At 52.1% G+C, this 19,012-nt stretch overlaps 1 protein-coding gene across 2 annotated transcripts; it reads right to left on the minus strand.

Annotated features, from left to right (window-relative positions):
• Positions 1 to 2,956: 2,956 nt before the first annotated feature.
• Positions 2,957 to 18,653, minus strand: ORC1 (origin recognition complex subunit 1). Of its 2 annotated transcripts, none has more exons than XM_027838134.1 (17): positions 18,577 to 18,653; positions 17,080 to 17,188; positions 16,097 to 16,224; positions 13,936 to 14,111; positions 12,857 to 13,187; positions 11,013 to 11,277; positions 10,061 to 10,165; positions 9,558 to 9,861; positions 7,861 to 7,943; positions 7,367 to 7,468; positions 6,385 to 6,556; positions 5,717 to 5,824; positions 5,428 to 5,577; positions 5,206 to 5,325; positions 4,114 to 4,262; positions 3,450 to 3,537; positions 2,957 to 3,307 (listed from the first exon to the last, which is right to left on the minus strand). In XM_027838134.1, the coding sequence occupies exons 2-17, from the start codon at positions 17,175 to 17,177 to the stop codon at positions 3,113 to 3,115; spliced, it is 2,574 nt and encodes an 857-aa protein (XP_027693935.1). In that variant the 5' UTR covers positions 17,178 to 17,188; positions 18,577 to 18,653; the 3' UTR covers positions 2,957 to 3,112. The 2 variants fall into 2 exon arrangements, with proteins under 2 accessions (XP_027693935.1, XP_027693934.1); XM_027838133.1 differs by lacking the exon at positions 18,577 to 18,653 and adding an exon at positions 17,301 to 17,518.
• Between the last annotated feature and the right edge of the window lie 359 nt (positions 18,654 to 19,012).

Raw genomic sequence — 19,012 nt, forward strand, 5'->3', positions numbered from 1 at the left:
CTTGGTAAGCTCCATGAGGGCAGGGAACATTACACTCTCGTGTCCCCAGGGCCTGGCGCAGAGTAGGCCCTTAAATGCCTGATGGATTGGCTGGAGTCTCTGCTCCTTTCCAACTCTGTGTGGGGTGGAACTAGCTGTAACAGCAATAGGCCTCTTCTTGGGCACTCCAGGGTTTGCAGAGGACTTTCCAAGAATTGCATCTTATCCTGCATCTCAAATCCATCTCCTTTCTGTCAGTTGGGTAGCAGAGATTGTCATCAGTCTTCAGGAATCAGGCTTGGCTACTGCACTGATTAGAGTGCCTAAGTCTCTCCTGGTTCTGTTCACTTCACTCTGCATCAGTTCATACAAGTTTTCTCAGATTCTCTGAACTATCCCTTTGGTCACTTGCTACTTGGACAGTTACATTCCATTACATCCATGTGCCTTAATTTGTTCAATTCCTTCTCCTAATTGATGGGCAACCCCATAGTTTCCAGTTCTTTGCCACCACAAAAAGAGTTACTATTAATATTTAATACCTATTGGTTCTTTCATTTTTCTTTAATACCTGAGTTAAGGCCTAACAGTGGTGGTAAAACCAGTTCAAAGGAATTGCAGTTGAGTGATTTTCATGGGCACAGTTACAGATTGCTTTAGAGCAGTTCTTATATTCCTGCTGGGTGTGAGATGGAACCTGAGAAGTGCTTCAATTTGCATTTCTCTAATTATTAGTCATTTAAAGCATTTTTTCCATATGGTTTTTTTATAGCTTGGATTTCTCCCATTGAACCTCTGCCCTTTTGATCATCTCTTGAAGAATATCTTTTAATCTTATACATCTAAATCAGTTCCTAATATATCTTGGAAATCAGAACTTTATCAGAGAAACTTCTTGCACAGATTTATTCTCCACTCCTCTCCCCATTTAACTCTTAGCTTCAGATTTTAGCTTTGATTTTATTTATGCGACTACATATTTTTTTAAAACCAAAATTATCCATTTAGTTCTGTGATCCTTCCTTTCTTGTTTAATTATAACCTCTTGTCATCCACAGATAGCTCTGAGAAGACATTTCTATCCTGTACTTCTAATTTGTTCATGTGGCCTTTTCTAAGTCATTTGTCCATTTGAAACTAACATTGCTGTATGATGTGAGGTATTTGTCTAAGACTAATTTGCCACACTACTTTCTAGTTTTCAGTTTTTGCTGAATTGTCATTAACCTAGTAGCTGGGGTCTTTTTCAGCTTTAATATTAGGTTTATTTGCTTCTGTGTGTTATAAATATAATTCCCCTAATCAGCCTGTTTTCTAATCAGAAGCAAATAAGTTTTAATTGCTGCCTTCTAGTTTTCTTTTGCTTATGATCTATCCTCTTTCTCCTGGTTCCTCTCTATTTTTAGTTAAGTTGAATGTATTTCTACACTAGCCTATGTGTGTTCAACCCTCCTTTTGCTGGTTCTGTTTAAAGTGAAGCTCAAGTGATGCTGTTGGACTGTTTGCTACCTGTTTCTTTTTTATAGTGTTCTACTTGTGATGTGAGCTGTAACTATTCTCCTTCGTTTTTTCCCTAGTGTATTCCTGAGAAAAACGATTATTTTCTTATTACATTAGTAACAATTTTGCATAGGGAACCCATATATTCTTTTTCTGATTAATAACCAATTATTAGTAGATTAGTTATTAGTAGGGTTCTTTCTCTTTTTACCTCCTCATTCAAAGTTCAAAGTCAAAGCCCAGTCCTTGTGAAGGACAGGGCTGACAAATGAAACATTCTCCTCAATCTTGGAGAGCTTACTTCTGATTAAAGTGTAAAGAGAAGCTAATTTAAGTGAATTCTGGCCCATTGTGTTCAATTTAAGTGATCTGGACAAAGCCTCTCATTAATTACCCAGAAATACTATCTCTCAGGCTTTTCATTCACACCATTTCCCCCTTCCTTTTAATTTTTTTAAAAATCCAATTTTATTTGAGGTTCCGAATTGAATTTTGACTGACATTCCTAGTTTTCTTCACGAGGTGATTGGCAGATTTTCCCATGTTCATTTTGCCCTCTTGTTCTAAGAGCAGCCCTTCCTTCCTTATTTCAGACTTACTCAAATATATTCAGGTTCTTTTTGGTCATGGATTTCAGGTTGTCCAATGATTGTTAAATTCTTTCATTCACTGTTTCCCCCGGTTGGTTGTTTCTGATAGGATACATTTTAGCTGATAATTCTTGTTGTTTCAGTTTCTTGCTTATTAGTAATTTTTTGTACTTTGGGAACTGAGCTGTTAATTTACCTTCCAAGCCTCTCCAACCCTTGTTTCTTGTCCAGTTCCTCCAGAGCTATCATTTAATTTGTAGTATCATTTTTAACTAAAAAAGAAAAAAAACCTCTCCCATGATGTTTCAGGATTTTAGTTGATCTTGTGGCCAAGCTGTATTTTATTTTATTCTTTGGAGGCTTTACTTGTAGATGGAGGGATTCTCTTCTGGGTTTGTCATGGGCACCCCTGTCTCTTTTGCATACTCATCTTCCCAGCTTTATTTCCTAAATTAGGCCAGGTTCTATGAACATCTAGAGGAAATGTTGGAGCCCCGTCTGTATTCCATGCTGTCCTGCTGCAGTGTTCTCTGGGTAATGAATGCTGCGTTCTTCAAGGACCTCGGGGACAGCCCAGGAGTCTTTCAACGGGGCCCGAGTTTGGGATTTCTTTTGTACAATCTGTATTCAGTCAAAAGGCCTCACTAAAGGATCTGGAAAGCCACATGTGGCCTGAAGGCCGCAGGCTCCCCACGTCTGGTCCAGAGAGTTGAAAACTACTATCCTCCCTTTTTAATTGGTTGGTTTTTACCAGAAGCAATCAGCGGCCACCTGAGCTTGTGTCACAGTGGGAGCGGATGAGATGAATGTTTCAGTATAGGCTGGTGAGTGCCAGTGTTAAATCAGGTTTTAAACACTTGACTGGTAACAATGTTCTAACTCCAAAGGAATGTTAGAAAAAACCAAAATATTTAATGTAAAATTTTAAACACATGATAAAACTATTTCCATTCAGTACGAAAATGTCCTCCTTGCTCAAAAAAATAAAAACGAATTTAGAAATAGCGATCTGTAATAAGTTAGGTGTTTCTCGCGGCTTCCTGTCACTCTTCCTTCAGCGCGTAGAGTACATCACCTCGGCTCACGTTCAGGCGCACGCGCAGTAACAGATCATTTCTGCTGGCTTCCACCAGCAGAAGGCGGCAGGAGCCCAGGCGGGAGCACACAGCCATGGTCTCGGACACCGTGGGGTGAGGCAGACCCTCGATTCTGCACAAAGCCACGTGCTGGTGGTAGACCTAGAAGAAGGCAAGGGAAGCAGGGGTGAGCTGCCGGAGGTTTCTTGGTCTGTGGCTGGGCGCCAGAGTCCCTCCCACCGACACCACCATCCGGAATCCGCAGGGGGCCCGCCCACACTCCACTCCCAGAAGCCAAACCCACCTGCTGAAGTGTTGCTTCTTCGAGGCCTGACCGATGGAATTCTGCCAGGATGGCTCTCAGGAAACCCTGCTCCAGGACGGAGGCATTCCTAAAGGAAGACAGAGACACTGGTGCCCCCGCCACAAAGCCGAGAGCCCCAGCTCCACTTCTAAAGGACGTTTGAAATACAGCTGCTCAAGCCTGCTGAGGCTTTCTGACTTGGCTACGGTTCTGCAAACCCTTAGGAAGCTGGATAGAGTGCAGAGCCTGGTGTCAGGGGGACCTCAGGCCCCTACTAGCTGTGTGACCCTGGGCAGATCACTTCACCTGCCTGCCTCAGTTTCCTCAACTGTAAAATGGGGATAATAATAACAGCACCTATCTCCCAGGGTGGTTGTGAGGATCAAGTGAGATAACGTGTTAAGTGCTTGGCACAGTGCCCTGCACATAGTAGGTGCTTAATGAATAAAGAAAATGCTTGTTCCCTTCACCGGGACAGCACGGAGCTGCCAGGTCTGGAGGTCCAGCTCTGTCATCTGCCCAACAAGGACGTGGCACGAGGCGTTTTTCTGGCTCCCTTTAGAGGAGGAGGAGGTCAAATCAATGACCGCTGCAGGATCCCGGGGTTGGCCCTTCTCTCTAGAATGCTCAGGGCTGGGCCGTGGCGTTCAGAGATGGGACTCACCTGATGGCCATTATGTAAGAGGATGAAAACATTTCTTCGGCTGCTTCCAGGACATGGGCCACCTTGACCGGGCCTGAGGACTCACAGATCTCTGTGGCTCGCCTGCAGATGTCCAGGCAGCGCCGGGCATCCCCAGACAGGGCAGCTACCTAGAAGCCAGAGCATGCTGTCAGGCATCCTGAAAACCGAGGGGACTCTGGGTTTGGCTGTATGAGTACTGAGGCTACTGGACGTGTTTCATGCCCTCGTTCAACAGAGGGCACAGACAGGACTGCTTGTTAATGAAAGGCACTGGCACAGGACTTTTCTCACGAGCTTGACACTGGGCCCTGTCTGGACAACCTGGGGAAGGTTCAGAAGCCTCCCTTGCCCAGTGTGGCCCTGCAGAGGTTAGACTGTCTTCCAGACCTTTCTGTTACCTTGGGAATATATTTCTGTATTTGAGAGGAGACTAGACTGTTCTGCCCAGTTGTGACTAACTCTCCAAACATCTGGGAATGCCAAAGACTTCCACTCCAGAGCTCTTATGAACGTGTTCTCCTTCCTGCATGGCAGGGAGAGACCCCTTGTGGCAAGGGCAGGCCCTGGAGGCCTGGGCTGCCCCCACCACAGGCAGGGCAGATCTGATTGCCCTCTCACTGCCACCAAAGCAGCGGAGCATTGTGGAGCCCGCACATCTGCGTGAGCGTGTTCTGTTCTGCCCGTTTTAGAATGGACAGCGCCAAACAGGAGGGTATCCGCAGGAAGGCGAGGGAGAGGGGCACTACCCATGAGGAGGGGTTCGAGGAGCTGGGGACGTCTACATTGGAAGGGGCAAAGGGGACAAATACTGAGAGCTGTCCAAGAAGGATTAGGCTTATTTCTTCTTACTTCATACAGCAGAACAACACAGATGAAGCAGAGAACTAGTTCTCAGCTCCGTGGAAGCGAAAAGCTAAGTTCAGCGAGAGCTGTCCCAGTTCACAGTTGGCCTCCGGGGGTGCTGGAGGCTGGGATGAAGCTCTGGGCAGGGCTTGGCCCAGACGACCGTGAAGGTCCCTCGGGGCCTCGCGTGCGGCAGATGCTTATAATAAACACTTGGAGAATGCTGACCTTCCTGGACACCAGCTGGATGGCATCGTCTTCGAAGGCCTTCACACCTTCCAGGCGGGACACGATGATCTCCTGCAGCTGCTTATAGGTGTAAGGCTGGAAGGACATCCTGGTGAGGCCCTTAGAGCCCCAAAGGACAGATGCTCAGAGATGCAGCTCCAGGGGGAAGCCTCGCCCCCAGGCCCCCACCAGCCCCGCCCCCAGCCCCTCTGTCCTCCTCACCAGGCGGCTGGCCACTCTGCTCATCATCATCCTCTCAGGCAGGTCCATGGTGTTGGCGATGGCCAGGACGACGAGCTGGCTGCCGTGGTGAGTAGGCCAGTCAAACAGGTTGTACAGCACATCCTGTTTCGGGGTCCACAGGAGGTCGAGCTGTCAGGGGCGGGGTGCCAAGGAGACATGTTAGTGCTGTTCCCTCACAGACACTGACCTCAGGTGCTGGTCGAGGCATTCAAGCCCCCCCGCCCCCGACAGCTCTGCAGCCAAGAGCGCGGCCCGGCCCCCGCCTCACCTCATCCATCAGTAGCACTGTGGTCTCCTGGCCGGGTGCGGGCTGGCTGAAGTACCTCTGCAGCAGCTCTGCAGCGTGGCTGGCGGTGGCCTTCTGACCCGTCAGCTTCTGGATTGGGATAATAAGGAGCCGCTCAGCCCCTTCAGCTCCTGGTGCCCCTGCATGGGCTGGCCGAGCCAAGGGCAGGAGCTCGGCTCTCCCTCATTCTGGGTTTAATCTCACTAGGCTAAACGGGTGCTGCAATCGCAGGCTACAGACCCTCTCCCTCAGGGTAGTGGGACGACAGCAGCGGTTCCTAGGAGGAAGCGTCCCTGCAGGAAAACCAGCAGCCTCCCCGGCTCCCCCAGCCGGGCTCCAGGCCATCTGTCCAGGCCGCTTTCACACGGCTCTCCTTCAGCCTGCCTTCTGGCCAGGCAATGTCCTAGTCTTGCCCGATGCCCTCCTGTTTCCTCAAGCCCGTCCCTCCCTTCGGGCCCAGTCCAGGTTCCCCCAACCTCAATCACCCCAAAGTCCTGTCTCCCTCTTTAGACTGCTCAGGGCACTGTCCCCTGATGCCACACTCAGGTAAGTCTCTGGCTCATTCCCAGTGCCCTGCACACACTCAGTGTGGCTACCCGTGGACCCAGTCCATGCCCCAGCCCTGCCCAGTCTAGGGGCATCCAGCTCACCTGCAGGATCTGCACATAGGCCTGATGGGGCTCCGTCAGCTTCATGCCGTTGACCTCGACGTACTGGAAGGAGGGCAGCTCCTCTGCCTGGGCGGCCTGCTGCAGGGAACGCACCACCTCATGCACGATGGCCGTCTTCCCTGTTCCGGGGACCCCAGAGATGTACATGCACCTAGAGCAGGAAGGGGAGCAGCTGGCAGGGCTCCATGCTGGCTCCAACACAGACTTGAGGGACGTGGTAGGGAAGGGTGTGGAGGGAGAGGGAGAGAGGAGCTGACCAGGGCACCTGCCATTAGCTCGTCCTTGCAAAGAATCAATTGCTTATACCAGTTAAGTCTTTAACAAACACTGGTTGTATTTACTATTTATGAATCTTTATTCACGGATCTCTTGTCTACTTACCGCATAAAATACAATTCCTGATTCTGGCACTCAAGGCCCCCCTAATCTGGATCCAGTCTACGCTTCTGACCCTGTCCTAGCCAGACTATGCTGCCCCTTACAGGGCTCTGACCGCCCGGCCTTTCCGGCAGCCCCTCGGAGAGCCTCTTCCTGCAGCTTCCTCCCGCCCCATAGAGGAGGGACGTCTCCCATAGCTGTCAGACCCCTGCCCACCCACGTGGTGTTGTAGCTCCCACCACGCAGCACTTGGAGGCTTCCCAGAGCTTCCCCATGACCACCCTGTGAAACAGAAACACGTGCCCAGCCCTGGGGTCGCCCCCTCTGCTTCTCTGGAGAAGAGCCCCAAAGACTCACTGGCAACAAGCTCCTCGAGAAGAGGATCGCATCTCGTTCCACGTTTGGGGCCACAGGGCCCACGAATGGAGCAGACGCTGCACGCGTGACAGACGCAGAGGCCCGAGGGCTCAGACCCTCAGGGTTTCTCTGGCTGTTGTCTGCTCTCAGTTCTAAGGACTCAGCATGGACCTCTCCCTCAGCCTTTTCCACGACCTTCCCGCCTCACACACCCAGGGTGACTCACCCTCCTGTCTGGTCGAGAAGCTTGCTTTCCACAAAATTGTAGACATCTTGGAACTCCTGCTCCCTGCAAGGCAGAGACTCGGGCACGAAAGAGACATGCAGCCTGGAAAGGGAGGCAGAAGCGCAGGGAGGGACTTTAGAATGGGACAAAAGGACAGCTGAAACTCTGTCATGGAGGCCACTAACTCTAAATGCCCTAGCCTACACACCTGGAGATGCTTCTGCCCCCGGGTCCCCCACATCCATCTGACTCTCTTGGTCTACACCATCCCCCAGTCCCCACCACCACTGAGCTTTTCTGAATCAGGCGGGAGACTCAGACCCAGTGGTCCCGGACCAAGGAACCCTCCTTTTTCAGAATGGCGGCCTATTCCCTTCACTGCATCCCACAGTACACAAATTAATGGTCAGAGCTTTGACTTACTTCTGTCTTATGAAAATTAAGCCAAATGTTTCCTGCCTGAAAGAGGGCACAGGGGAGGGGGTGTCACTCACCTCATCCGGGCCTCTTCAAGTGTGTTGGTGGGTTTCTGGGCAGGCTGTCTGCGCCTGCGGATCTGGGGGGTCCTGAGCTCAGACTGTAAGAAAGGGGAAATGGTTTCTGACGGACACCGTAGCCAAGGCACACGACCAATGGTACGCCCCATCTCTACAGACCAAGGGAAGAGTGGCAGCGTTTCCATCGACTTCTCAAGGACGCTCCTTCCCATGCTACATCTGTTAGGCTATCTTTCGTTTACTCGCCTGTCCACAGGGGTTGTCTGGCCGGGCTGTTCATACAGCGCCGTGTCTACCCTTCATCCAGCAAGCGTGGGAATGCCTGCTTGGGCTAGGCCCTGTGCCATGCACCGGAGAAACAAAGTCATAAATGAAGCCGCCTCTCTTCTCAAGGAACTTCAAGTGAAGTGCTGGTGGGCTAGCTCCCCATCCCCAGAAGGCGTCAGTAAGGGAAGCCAACAGCCAGCACTTCTCCCTAAGGTTTGCAAGGCAGGTTATGACACTGTGACCTCATTGGACTCTGCAATGACCCTGTGGATCAAGGGCTGTTATTATCATCCCGATTTCATGGATGAGCAAACTGAGGCTGAGCGAGGTAAGGGACCTGCTGGGGTCTCACAGCCCGTCAGTCCAACGCTCTCGTACATGGCTACCCTGCTGCCCCAGAGGTGTGTGGATGACCACTCTGGAGGAAAGTAAGAGGACTTAACAATTCTGGGCGCCACCTCGAGCAGCCTTATGTTGCAGGGCACAGGACATACCCCCGTGATCTATTATTATCCTGCCACTGGCTCAGTCTGGTACGGGGACTAACGAGGCATCAGTTGGCCAGTCAATCAACCGCCATTCAGTATGCATCACCACGTGCCAGGGATTATGCTAAGCCCTCGGGATACAAGGAAAGGCAAAAACCCCTCAGGCCTCTTCAATCACTCCTTTCTTCATTTTTTCTAATTTTTAGTCTTCCCTTATCCACTAGCTCCTTCTCAGCGGCCCACAAACCATCTCATATCTTTCCTATCCTTTATCCAGCATCATATAGCTAGTGTCAAGTGTCTAAGGCTGAATTTGAATTCAGGTCCTCCCAGCTCCAGGGCCGTTGCTTTATCCACTGCGCCACCTAGCTGCCCCCTCCCCTATCCTTAAAAAACCTTCTCTAGAACTCATCACCCCACAAGCTATTGGCCTCCATCTTGTCCTGCCCCCCTCCTTTCTCAGCCATCCCCAGTGACACAGCTGTCTATACCTGCTGCCTCCTGTCCCTTCCCTCTCATTCAATCCTCTGCCATCTGGCTCCTGGCCCATCAAAGTCGCTAGCATCTCTAATTGCCAGTCAGACGGTCTTTCCTCAGTCTCCACCCTTCTTGGCCTCTGCTCTCCTCTGGAACATGCTTATCTCACTGGGTTTCGGTGGTACCGATCCTGACCAAGAGGTAGGACCTCTTCCTACCAAACTGCTCTTTTTCAGTCTCTTTCAATGCCCCATTCACCACATCTAGGGTGTTCCCCAAGGCTCTGTCCTCAGCCCTCTTCTCTCCTCTTTCTAGGTGATCTCACCAGCTCCCACTGTGACAGCTATCCTGCACTTCAGCCCCATTAGAGGGATAACTGAGGCCACTGCCACATTCCTGGAGGGTGGCTCTGTCAGTCCTCACAGTCTGCCCCACCAGAAAATCTACCTAGAAGAACCTTACTGTTTTTTGGGGGGTCTTGGAAGGAGTCTTAGAACGTGTCTTGGAAGGGGTCTTAGAATGTATCTTGGTGGGAGTCTTGAAAGGGATCTTGGAAGGAGTCTTGGAACGTGGCTTGGAAGCAGTGGCCTGTATGGAGGACTTTCTGGCAGAGTGCTGGGCACTGAGCACAGCGCTTCGCCTTCTCTGGCGGTGGCGGGGTGTGGCCGGCTCTTCTTCCTCCATGCTGCTGCAGTCAGAGCCAGAGCTTTCTTCTGGTGAGTAGTCATCTTCGCCTTCTGAGTCATATCTCCTGCTACCTAAAGTTCTAGGGAGGGGAGGAGGGCATGCTCATCTCTCACAGTCAGCATTCAAAGGCCAAACGAGGCCACAAGCCCGGGCTCCCCGAGAACAGGGACACGCTGCTTGCTCCCCCGCCTCGGGGCCTCGATGGGCTTTCTGGACTGACGGGGAGTGGGGGTGGGTGGAAAGGCAGCAGCATTTTCCCTGCAAAGGTAAATCGTTACCTTAAAGTCTTCTTGGTCTTTCTCACGGATCTGAGTGACTGCGTCCTGCGGCGTGGTGGGCTCTCAGTCTGGTGGTCCTCTTCTGAATCTATCCTTTTGGCCACCCTGTAAGAAAGCCCAGAGACCTCACCGGACGCTGCCTGGGAAGAAGGGGGGCTCACGCACCAAAGCTCAGCAGCCTGGAGGAGGCAGACCTCCTAAGAAGCTGCTGTGGCACCTGCCTTCCTAGCAAGGACACGATTTCCCCACCTGCTCCATGCGCTGAGCTCAGGTCAAACGCGAAGGTGACAGGTGCCCCAGACTGAACACCCAAGTTTCAATCCAGCCACAGATACTTCAGAGCCATGTGTGTCCAAGTGCCCTGAGCCTAGATTTCTCCATCATAAAATGGGGCTGTCATGTGCACTACCCAATTCACCGGGTTCACTCAGACCTAGAAGGGATCTGAGATCATCGAGTGGGCCACCCTCCTCAGCCATTTTACAGAGGAGGAAACCGAGAGCAGGTATAATTAAACGGCTGGCCAAGGGACATGCTGGGCCCGGGGTGGGCCACCGCCGTGGCCGAATCCCAGGGCTACGTACGCAGAAGCAATGATAATGACTCATCATCTTGGATAAGATGCACCTTGACCAGAGCGAGTGGTTGGCTCTAAGTGATGTTACCGGGCATAGTTTCTCCAGACTGTAACACAACATCTGCTGCAATGAGACACGCTAGAGAGGAGCAGTTCAACAGTGCAGCTTCTAGAGATGAGCTTAGACCTTGCACCGGGTACCCAAAGAGTGTGACCTGGCTTATCGACACTGCGGTAAGAGGGAGGGTGGTTCACTAGCTCCCAACGCCACACGCAAGGCGAGAGCCGTGCAGGACTGGTGCTGCCTGGACTAAAAGGCACCATCACGTGTGTTCCCTGCGTCGCCCCTGTGAGCACGCGCCTGTCCTCACTCACCTGGGCTGCCTGAGCTTGGACCTCAAGGCCATGGAAGGGCTGGTCTCCACACCCGCCTTGAGAGGAGCGAGTCTCATCTTCTCACTAAACGTGGCTTCTCTCTGAGCTGCAGGAAGGGCCCGAGCTTTCTTAGAAGGTGAAGGGGTCTCAGGCAAGGCCACCTTCCGTTTAGTTGGTCCTGAAGAGTTACAGGGACTGTTGGCAGGCTTGGGCTGGGCCAGCTTGAGCTTGGTGTAGGGAGATCTGCAGGGCGTCCTCTGGGGACCTGGGAGAGATCAGTCAGATGGGACAAAGGAGAGACTCGGGCTGGCGCTACAGGTGAATTGTTCGCTATGAAGAAGCACTGACCACAGTTCTACTATGAACCAGGGCTCTGGCATGGCTCTGCTTGGGTTCACCTGGCTCAGGCCCAGCGGCAGAGACAACACGTCCTGCCGTCGGTGGTTCGGCGCAATCGGAAAAAGAAAGGGCTAAGCCTCAACTGCTCAGTTCCCTGCTAAGCAGAAAACTGGGCAAGAATCCCTTTCCTTGATGCTGTCACCAATTGCCCTCACCTCATTCTCAAGCTTGAACTCTTTCTGGTAGGAAGAGTATTAGTACTAGAGAAGAACAACAATTCACTGGAGAAAATATTCAGGAGACAATGGCCTGAGATGTCTATACGCAACCTGCCAAGAATGGTCAATGACTCGGAAGTCTTGGCAACACGTCCAAGAGGAACGTATCAGGCAAAAGGGGTGTGGGGGGAGCAGAGAAGTGCCGTGTATGAAGAACCGCTTATCAGCAGAAATAAGTCTACAGACTAAAGCGGTGGGACCTGGGGAGGTGCAGAGGAGCACTGTATGTCCAGAATACAGACACCTAAATAAATACATGAAACTGTCAGTGGGAAACAGCCTAGAGACAAGAGGTGGAAACCTGGAAAACACAGGATCAATGGAGGCATGCCACAGACCACCTGGACAGAAAGAGAAGAAAGATGATGACCAGTTCAGGAAGTAGAGCTCACCCTCAGGCCTTGACACAGAGCCCTGCTGTCCTGAGGGGGACCGAACTATTCAAACGCCCGCTAGGGCTCTCTTGGCCAAACGACAAAAACAAAACAAAAACAGAACAGTTGACAGCTTTTGGACTTGTCTCAAGAGGGGAGCTGTTCGGGACCAGAAGCTGACCAGTAGGGAAGGAGGGGAAGTGTTATGGAACCTTGGAGGGAAGTGAGCAGGCCATCAGAAGCTTGTGCTAAAGGCCTGGCAGAGATGGGACAATGATAATGGACAGCCATTGCAAGGAGACCTAAGGGCAGCATCTATCTGTTCTCAACGACTTCAGGTCAGCAGGCCTGACTGATTTATACCCTGGCACACTGAACACTTGGTCGAGACAGCTGCTGAGCAGTTATCAGTGGTCACTTAAAAAAGAGGATGACAGATGGGCCTCAAAACTTGAAAGAAGTCTATGTTTCAAAAGAGCGAAGAAGAGGGCAGAACCGTCGAACTCTACATAACCTGGTGATTCACGGGAGAAAATACCCAAGTGCCAATGACAAAGCCCAGAGCCCAACCTGGATTCCTCCTGAAATTCTAAAATCGATTATTAATGGGATGTTGAGCAGTGAGAAAGGGAAGGGCCAAGGCCAAAGGGCCAGAAGAAGTATAGCTGGGGGCAGCGGACAGAGCTGAATCCCGACCTCAATTTGAATCCTGCCCCAGACACTCGTCTGCCTTAGTTTCCTCCTCTGGAAAATGGGGATAATCACAGCACCTACTTCAGGGTTGCTGGGACGTTTATAAAGTGCTTAGCCCTGTGCCTAGCACACAGTAGGTGCTATATATATTCTGACTTACTTCCCAGATCCAGCCGCTTTCTGGCCCGGGGAGGGGAGGAAGAACGGGGAGATCGGCTAGCGCGTATCTCCTGAGAGGGACAGGACTTGGAAATGGAATGCCGTGACTCTATGCGTCCAATGCCCCGCTCAGCAGTGTTCTCGGGCCTGGCCCCCACCACCCTGGGAGAGGCGTTGTGCCGGAGACTCATCTCGTGTGACTTCCTCATCTCAGCAAGCAGCTTTGGGGCCAGTGGTCGGAAGCACTCGTTGTCCCAGGAGAGTTTGACATAGAATGTCTGTTCATCTTTCTGCTCCTTCGGCACCGCCTCCTCTGGGGCCAAAGCCACCACCTGCATTCAAAAATACGAATTAGGAGGAAATGTGAAAAAAGGGCAGAGCACCAACAATACCCCACATCTCACTGAGAAGGCAGCGCTTTCTTCCCAAAGTCCTCGTCACCAAAGCTTATGTCCACAATCTGAGGGTGAAAGTAGATTTGGAAAGGCTTAAGACAGTAAGACCAGGAGAAACGTACATACGTGGATTGACGCGGTGACCTAAAAGGACACACACGAACGACTGCCCTGGGCAACAATCTGAACCTCCCGAGGACCCGAGTTTCAAGGCTGATCCCACTGGTCCCACAGCCTCACAGACGCATCCTTTGTCCCAGTCTGGCAATGGCTTCCTCACTCTTGGGCGCCCCGTCTCAGCATTTACCGTCCCCCTACCTGGAATTCTTTCCCCTTCCCCTGTACAGATCCAAATCATCTCTACAACGAGTGGTTGGCTGGATGATCTCCAAGTGTTCTCCTGGATTTCCATCTCTAAGCCCATCGGACCACCTGGGATGCTAGGAGCAGTAGGGGCAGCTCAGCCCGCCTGAGCCCTGGGAGCTCAGCTTGGCACACAGCACGTGCCTTTAACTAACACTCCCTGCCTCTTGGCAAAGTCAAGCCCGCGTGGTCACATCCAATGACTCTGCCATTTTTCACATTTCCCAGGAGGCCCGAGCGACGATGGGAGTGACACGGCAACACTGGCGCGGCTTCCCTGGGACACGAGGGAGGCAGAGACGGAAGCCTGGGGAACGCTCACCTGAACTGGGCCGAGGATGCTCTCGACTCTAATGTCCCTTGGAGGGTCACTGTACCAGAAGATCTCCTGTTTGGCAGCTTCTCGGCCAAGCCGCTTGCGCTTGCTGATGGGGATCTCGCTCAAGCGAATGAACCACTGGACCACAGCGTGTGAATTAGGCTCAGACTCTCCCGAGACTGGGCAGGAAGAGAAGAGACACACAAGCACCTTGCGGCGCTGGCCCTGGTGGCCGGCAGAGCCAGTGTCCCGTCGGGGAGCAGCTCTTCCTTTCGATGACAAGTTAGCACCTCGGTCCGAGCCCCTGCCACTTCCTTCCTGGGGGCCGCTGTGTAAATCACGAAACCTCTCCAACTTGGAGAGAGCGGCCGTCTACCAGAGGGTCTTAGCTCGGGGCCCACGCGTTTTAATTGCCTTATTTTAGGTGTTAAGAAGGTGACTCTGAGAGAGGGCTCACGGGCTTCACCGGTCTGCCTGTCTGGGCAGGGTCTGTAACCAACTCATGAGTGACAACTACAGGCACCAGATGCTTAAATAAGCCACGCAAATGACCAGAAGTCCAAGGGCAGAAACGATTGAGGCCGGTCCTCAAGAAGTCGAGAGAGCCACAAGACAAACACTTTAAGAAGCTGCTGAGCTGACCCCGGCCAGAACAAAAGGGACACACCTTCCCCACCAATGCTGCTCGCTACCTTGGGGTCCTCCCAAACCTCACGCAGGTGTTGAGTGGTCGCCCCTCCCCATCAGCCCCACTGCCATGTCCACTCTCCAAAATGCCCTGGACCCCCAGGTCCCCTAGGATGGAGCCTGCCCACACCTTCCCATTTAAAACCGTTTCCCTCATCAGCAATTCTGCCTGTTGGGGCCCAAGCTTCCCCTGGACCGACCCTCGGTAGCCCCGTCTCTCCCTTCACCCCTCTACTCTTGTCTGTCCTTCTGTGTCCCCCCATGGGAGCTGCCTCCCCCTCAACTTTTTCCTGCACCATCTCCCGTCCAGCTTTCCTCACCTCCTCCTCAAGGAAGGGGCCTTTGCCAAAAGGCAAATCCTGGTTCTACCACACGTTGACTGAGGTTGATGGTTATTTAACAGTTCCCGTAATTAGCTTTCTGTCTCTTACCTGCCTCATTCTAGTCCCTCCCACTGGCTGAGAAGGTAAGAGGGACACAGCTGGCCTTTATCTCCTCTTCTCCTTCCTCTTTTCTAGGACTATAGCTGTGCACATGTTTGAGTTTACTCACCTAGCCCTTAGCTTTTCTCCTCAGTCTAGACACAGAGAGCAATGTCTTCTCCCCATTTTACAGATGAGGAAACAGACTAAAACGTTAAATGATTTGCCTCATGTCACAGAGTTACTGTCGGAGACAGGATTTGAATTCAGGGTTTTCTGACTCCAGTCCAGTCCACTATGTACTACTGAACTAGGTGATTAGAAATAAACATCTTAAAGGTAAATTACCTGTTTTCCCTTTTTACAGTTCTCCCTTTTCAATAACTAGTTGTCTCATAATCAAAACCATCTCAATCAACTTATCGAACTGCAGACTATGAGAGCTGGATGAAGGGCATTTTGATGGCTCAATGGATTGAGCGATGGGCTTGGAGTCAGGAAGACTCATCTTTATCTTCCTGAGTTCAAATCCGGACTCAGACACTCACTAGCTGTGTGACCCTGGGCAAGTCACGTAACCCTGTGTGCCTCAGTTTCCTCATCTGTAAAATGGCCTGGAGAAGGAAATGGCAGACCACTCCAGTATCTCTGCCAAGAAAACCCCACATGGGGTCACGGAAAGTTGGACACAACTGAACAAGAAGAGCTGGAAAAGGCTTCATAAATTACTTAGTCCAATCCTTTCATTTCACATACAGAGAAAAGCACTTTTCCATCCTATAAGGTATTAGATGTATATAACTGGTAACCTCTTTATTTCCTCTTTCCTTTCCAACCCACCCCCTTTTCTTGATTCTGAGCCCCTAGCCGCCGGTGGTTCTTCCCTCCCTCACCTCTCAAGGACTGAGATGCCAAATCTCAGAAGTCATCAACTCCCATCAACTTCCTCCTAGACCAGGGAGTGGGGGGTTCAGCCCCTCCCAACAGCAACGGGCCCTAGCCTGCAGTTAAGGACAGGGCCTTGTCCCCACCCTGCATTGCCCAGGGGAACTCACCATCCCTGGAGAGCTTGATCAGCTTAGCGATATATGGGTTGTCATCGTCATGTCCCTCAATTAACACGAAGTCCCCCAGATTGATTTGGACTTTGATGTTGCTGCTTGGAGATGTCACACAGATACTTCTGCAAAGCAACCACAGGGATAAATTGGACCAGAGTATGGAAAAATCAAGTCACCAAGACTCTGAGGCCAGATAAGGGAACATGCTGGTCAAGCCTGATAAATCTACCTCCCGCCCAACAAACCTTCTCCAAAAGGAAAATAGATTCATGGGGATGTGTGCCCGGGGTGAAGAGGGGAGAAGCAGAGGTGGACTGGGGGTCGCCTGGGCTTGGGCTAAGACCCTCCCCTCCTGGCTAGGGATAAAGGACTCAGCAGCCTACCAGGAATAAGGCCTCCCCTGCCTGGAGAGGCAAACAGAGGCAAGGATGGAGTACGTCCACCTGCTCCCAGTCATGTTACAAAAAAATCTGCTCCAAACAGATACAAGTCTTTCTTTTAAAAGACAGGCGCTGAGAATTTTCTTCCTTCACATCCCAGCTTAAGTCTCCCATTTTGTAAGCAGACCAGGCAAGACCTCATCTTAGTGTCCTCCCTGAGATGACCCCCAATGCATCCTGTCTATAACATCACTGTTCACATGGTGCTTCTCCTATGAGACTGAGTTCCTTGCGGGCATGGACTGTCTTTGGCCTTTCCTTGTATCCCCAGTGCCTGGCATAAAGTAGGCACTTCATAAATGCTTGTTGACTTGATGACAACTTTGGGATCTAGTGAAAAACCCCTTGAACTTATTTTTCTCAACCAGTGTAAACCTCTGGCCCCATAGAGGCTGTGCCCTAAACACTGTTAGATGGCTCCCCAAAATCATGATGGCAGGAAAGCCCCACCTCAAGTGCTGGGTGCTAATAAGCAGACTGATGGCCTGGGAACCATCTTGATCTCTGATCTCTACCGGCCCTGCAGAGTCTACTTACTTGTAGAGATTCTGGTGAAGTTTCCTGTCATAAAATTCACAGTCAAGCCATGAATAACTTCGTTTGGCCTTGAGCCTTGTGAAGTAGCGGTTCTTCATGGCTTTTGGTCCTGAGTGGGGAGGGAAGGAGAACAAAGCAGGATGTAAGACTGAAAGCATGTCCTGGACTGGTGCTGCGATGGTAGCGGCGTGGGGAACTCTTGGAGAGGCATTTCTCCTCACCATGGATGCCAGCAAGTTTGAGTGACTTGCCAGGGGTCTCACATTGGGCCAGCAGCTGGACTTCCATGCCGTGGCCTAGGCTTTTTAGAGGTTTAGCCAGTCTTAACACAATGAACCTGATGCTGGGCCTTGCAGGGACCCCTTCTTGCATCTTCCCGTCTGGGTGCTAGTTCCAAAGGCATCCTTTCTGTAAAGTGAGGGCTGGGCTTCCTGCTTCCCAAAAGGTAGTTACTTGGTGGACACTGGCCAAAAAGAGCTGGCTCTCTTCCAGGTGACCCTGAGTTCATTGGCTTTCTGACCTTGTGGCACCAGCTCCGCAACTGGGTTTTGGATGAATTGGGGGAGAAATAGTAGATTTATTCTCAGCAGGGGGGAATTAGGGGGAGGAAAGTCTTCCAGACTTTGCAAAATCAGGCTGAGGAGGCTAAAATGCCAGACCGACTAATTGATCCTTAGCCCCCCTCACCCCATGGGGCAGAGGAGAGCTCTGGAGAGGCTGACTTGTAAGGAGCCTAGGGAGGAGAAAGGCCTCCGAGGCACACAGCAGGAGCTTAATGGATGTTGGCTGAATTCAATGAGTTAATTGCAGGACATACCAAGACCACAGAGTAGCATTTCACAGGTCAAAGGGTAAAGGGCTGCAGCTTTTAAAGAAGTCTCCCATGGGCTAGAAATGTTTCTGATAAAGAGGGGCCTAAAGCCCTAGGAGATGGGGGTGGGGTTCTGTGGGGCTGAGGCCTTTCGGGCAGCCCCCTCCCCTTCCTCTTTTGACAGATGAGGAGACTGAGGCCCAGGGGAGATCCGCTCCTCTCTGCAGAGGAGGAAACGCCCTCAATGACCCCCCCTTCACCCCCTCCCCCAAGGGCGGATCCCAGAACTCACCTCCCGAAGCCTGGGGTGTTTCTGATAAGGAACCCTGCCCTTCCCCCACCCCAGGGCACTAAGGCACTAAGGAAGGTGGTGGGGGCAAATTACTCCCCCCCCAAAGAAGGCGGGGTCTGGACCCTAGAGGGCGATAGGGCAGTAAGGAAGTCCCCTTCCCTCAGTTTTCCCCCCTCCGTAAAATGAGGGCCCTGGACACCCCGCCCCCACTTCAGGCCGCTCCAGACCTAGTATCTTCTTCTCGCCCCGAGCCAGCCGGCCTCCAGGCCCCCTCACCCGACCCTTCCGGGCCCAGCCAGCTTTGGGGCTAGGACTGCCTCCTTGTGCCTCAGTTTCCCCGTGTGTAAAGGCGGGGGGGGGTCGCCTCCAGGCCCCCCCGGCCCCTCGAGCTCACCCCCTCGCTTCCTCCGCGGGTCCGCGTGCGCGCTGCTCGCCCTCCTTGCCACCGGAGGCAATAGAAAGAAGCTTGAAATAAAAAAAATTCGCGCCAAGCCGAACGTGGCCCCGCCCCTCGCGCGCACGCAAGGCTCCGCCCCTTCCTCCTCCCTCCTAGTCCGGCCCCGGGGCCTTTGTCTCCGCCTCTCCCCCTCTTCCACCCCTCCCACATTCCAAAGGACGTTCGACGTCCGGGCGCTCCGCCCCTACGTCCCCCCTCCTCTTGCCTCCCGTGTACGTCATTATTATGGAGCCGCATTTGGGCAAGTGGAGACCGTGCCAGGTTTCAAGGTGGCCGCCTCAGTGACGTCATCTTCCGTGCCGAGGCACCGCCCCCTCCTTCCAGCTCGGCTCGTGCGGAAGTGACGCAAAAAGCGCCCGCCGGAAGCGCTGTG

This window comes from Vombatus ursinus, unplaced genomic scaffold (assembly GCF_900497805.2).
Source record: "Vombatus ursinus unplaced genomic scaffold, bare-nosed wombat genome assembly UNPS02014825.1, whole genome shotgun sequence".
In the NCBI taxonomy this organism is placed as follows: domain Eukaryota; kingdom Metazoa; phylum Chordata; class Mammalia; order Diprotodontia; family Vombatidae; genus Vombatus; species Vombatus ursinus.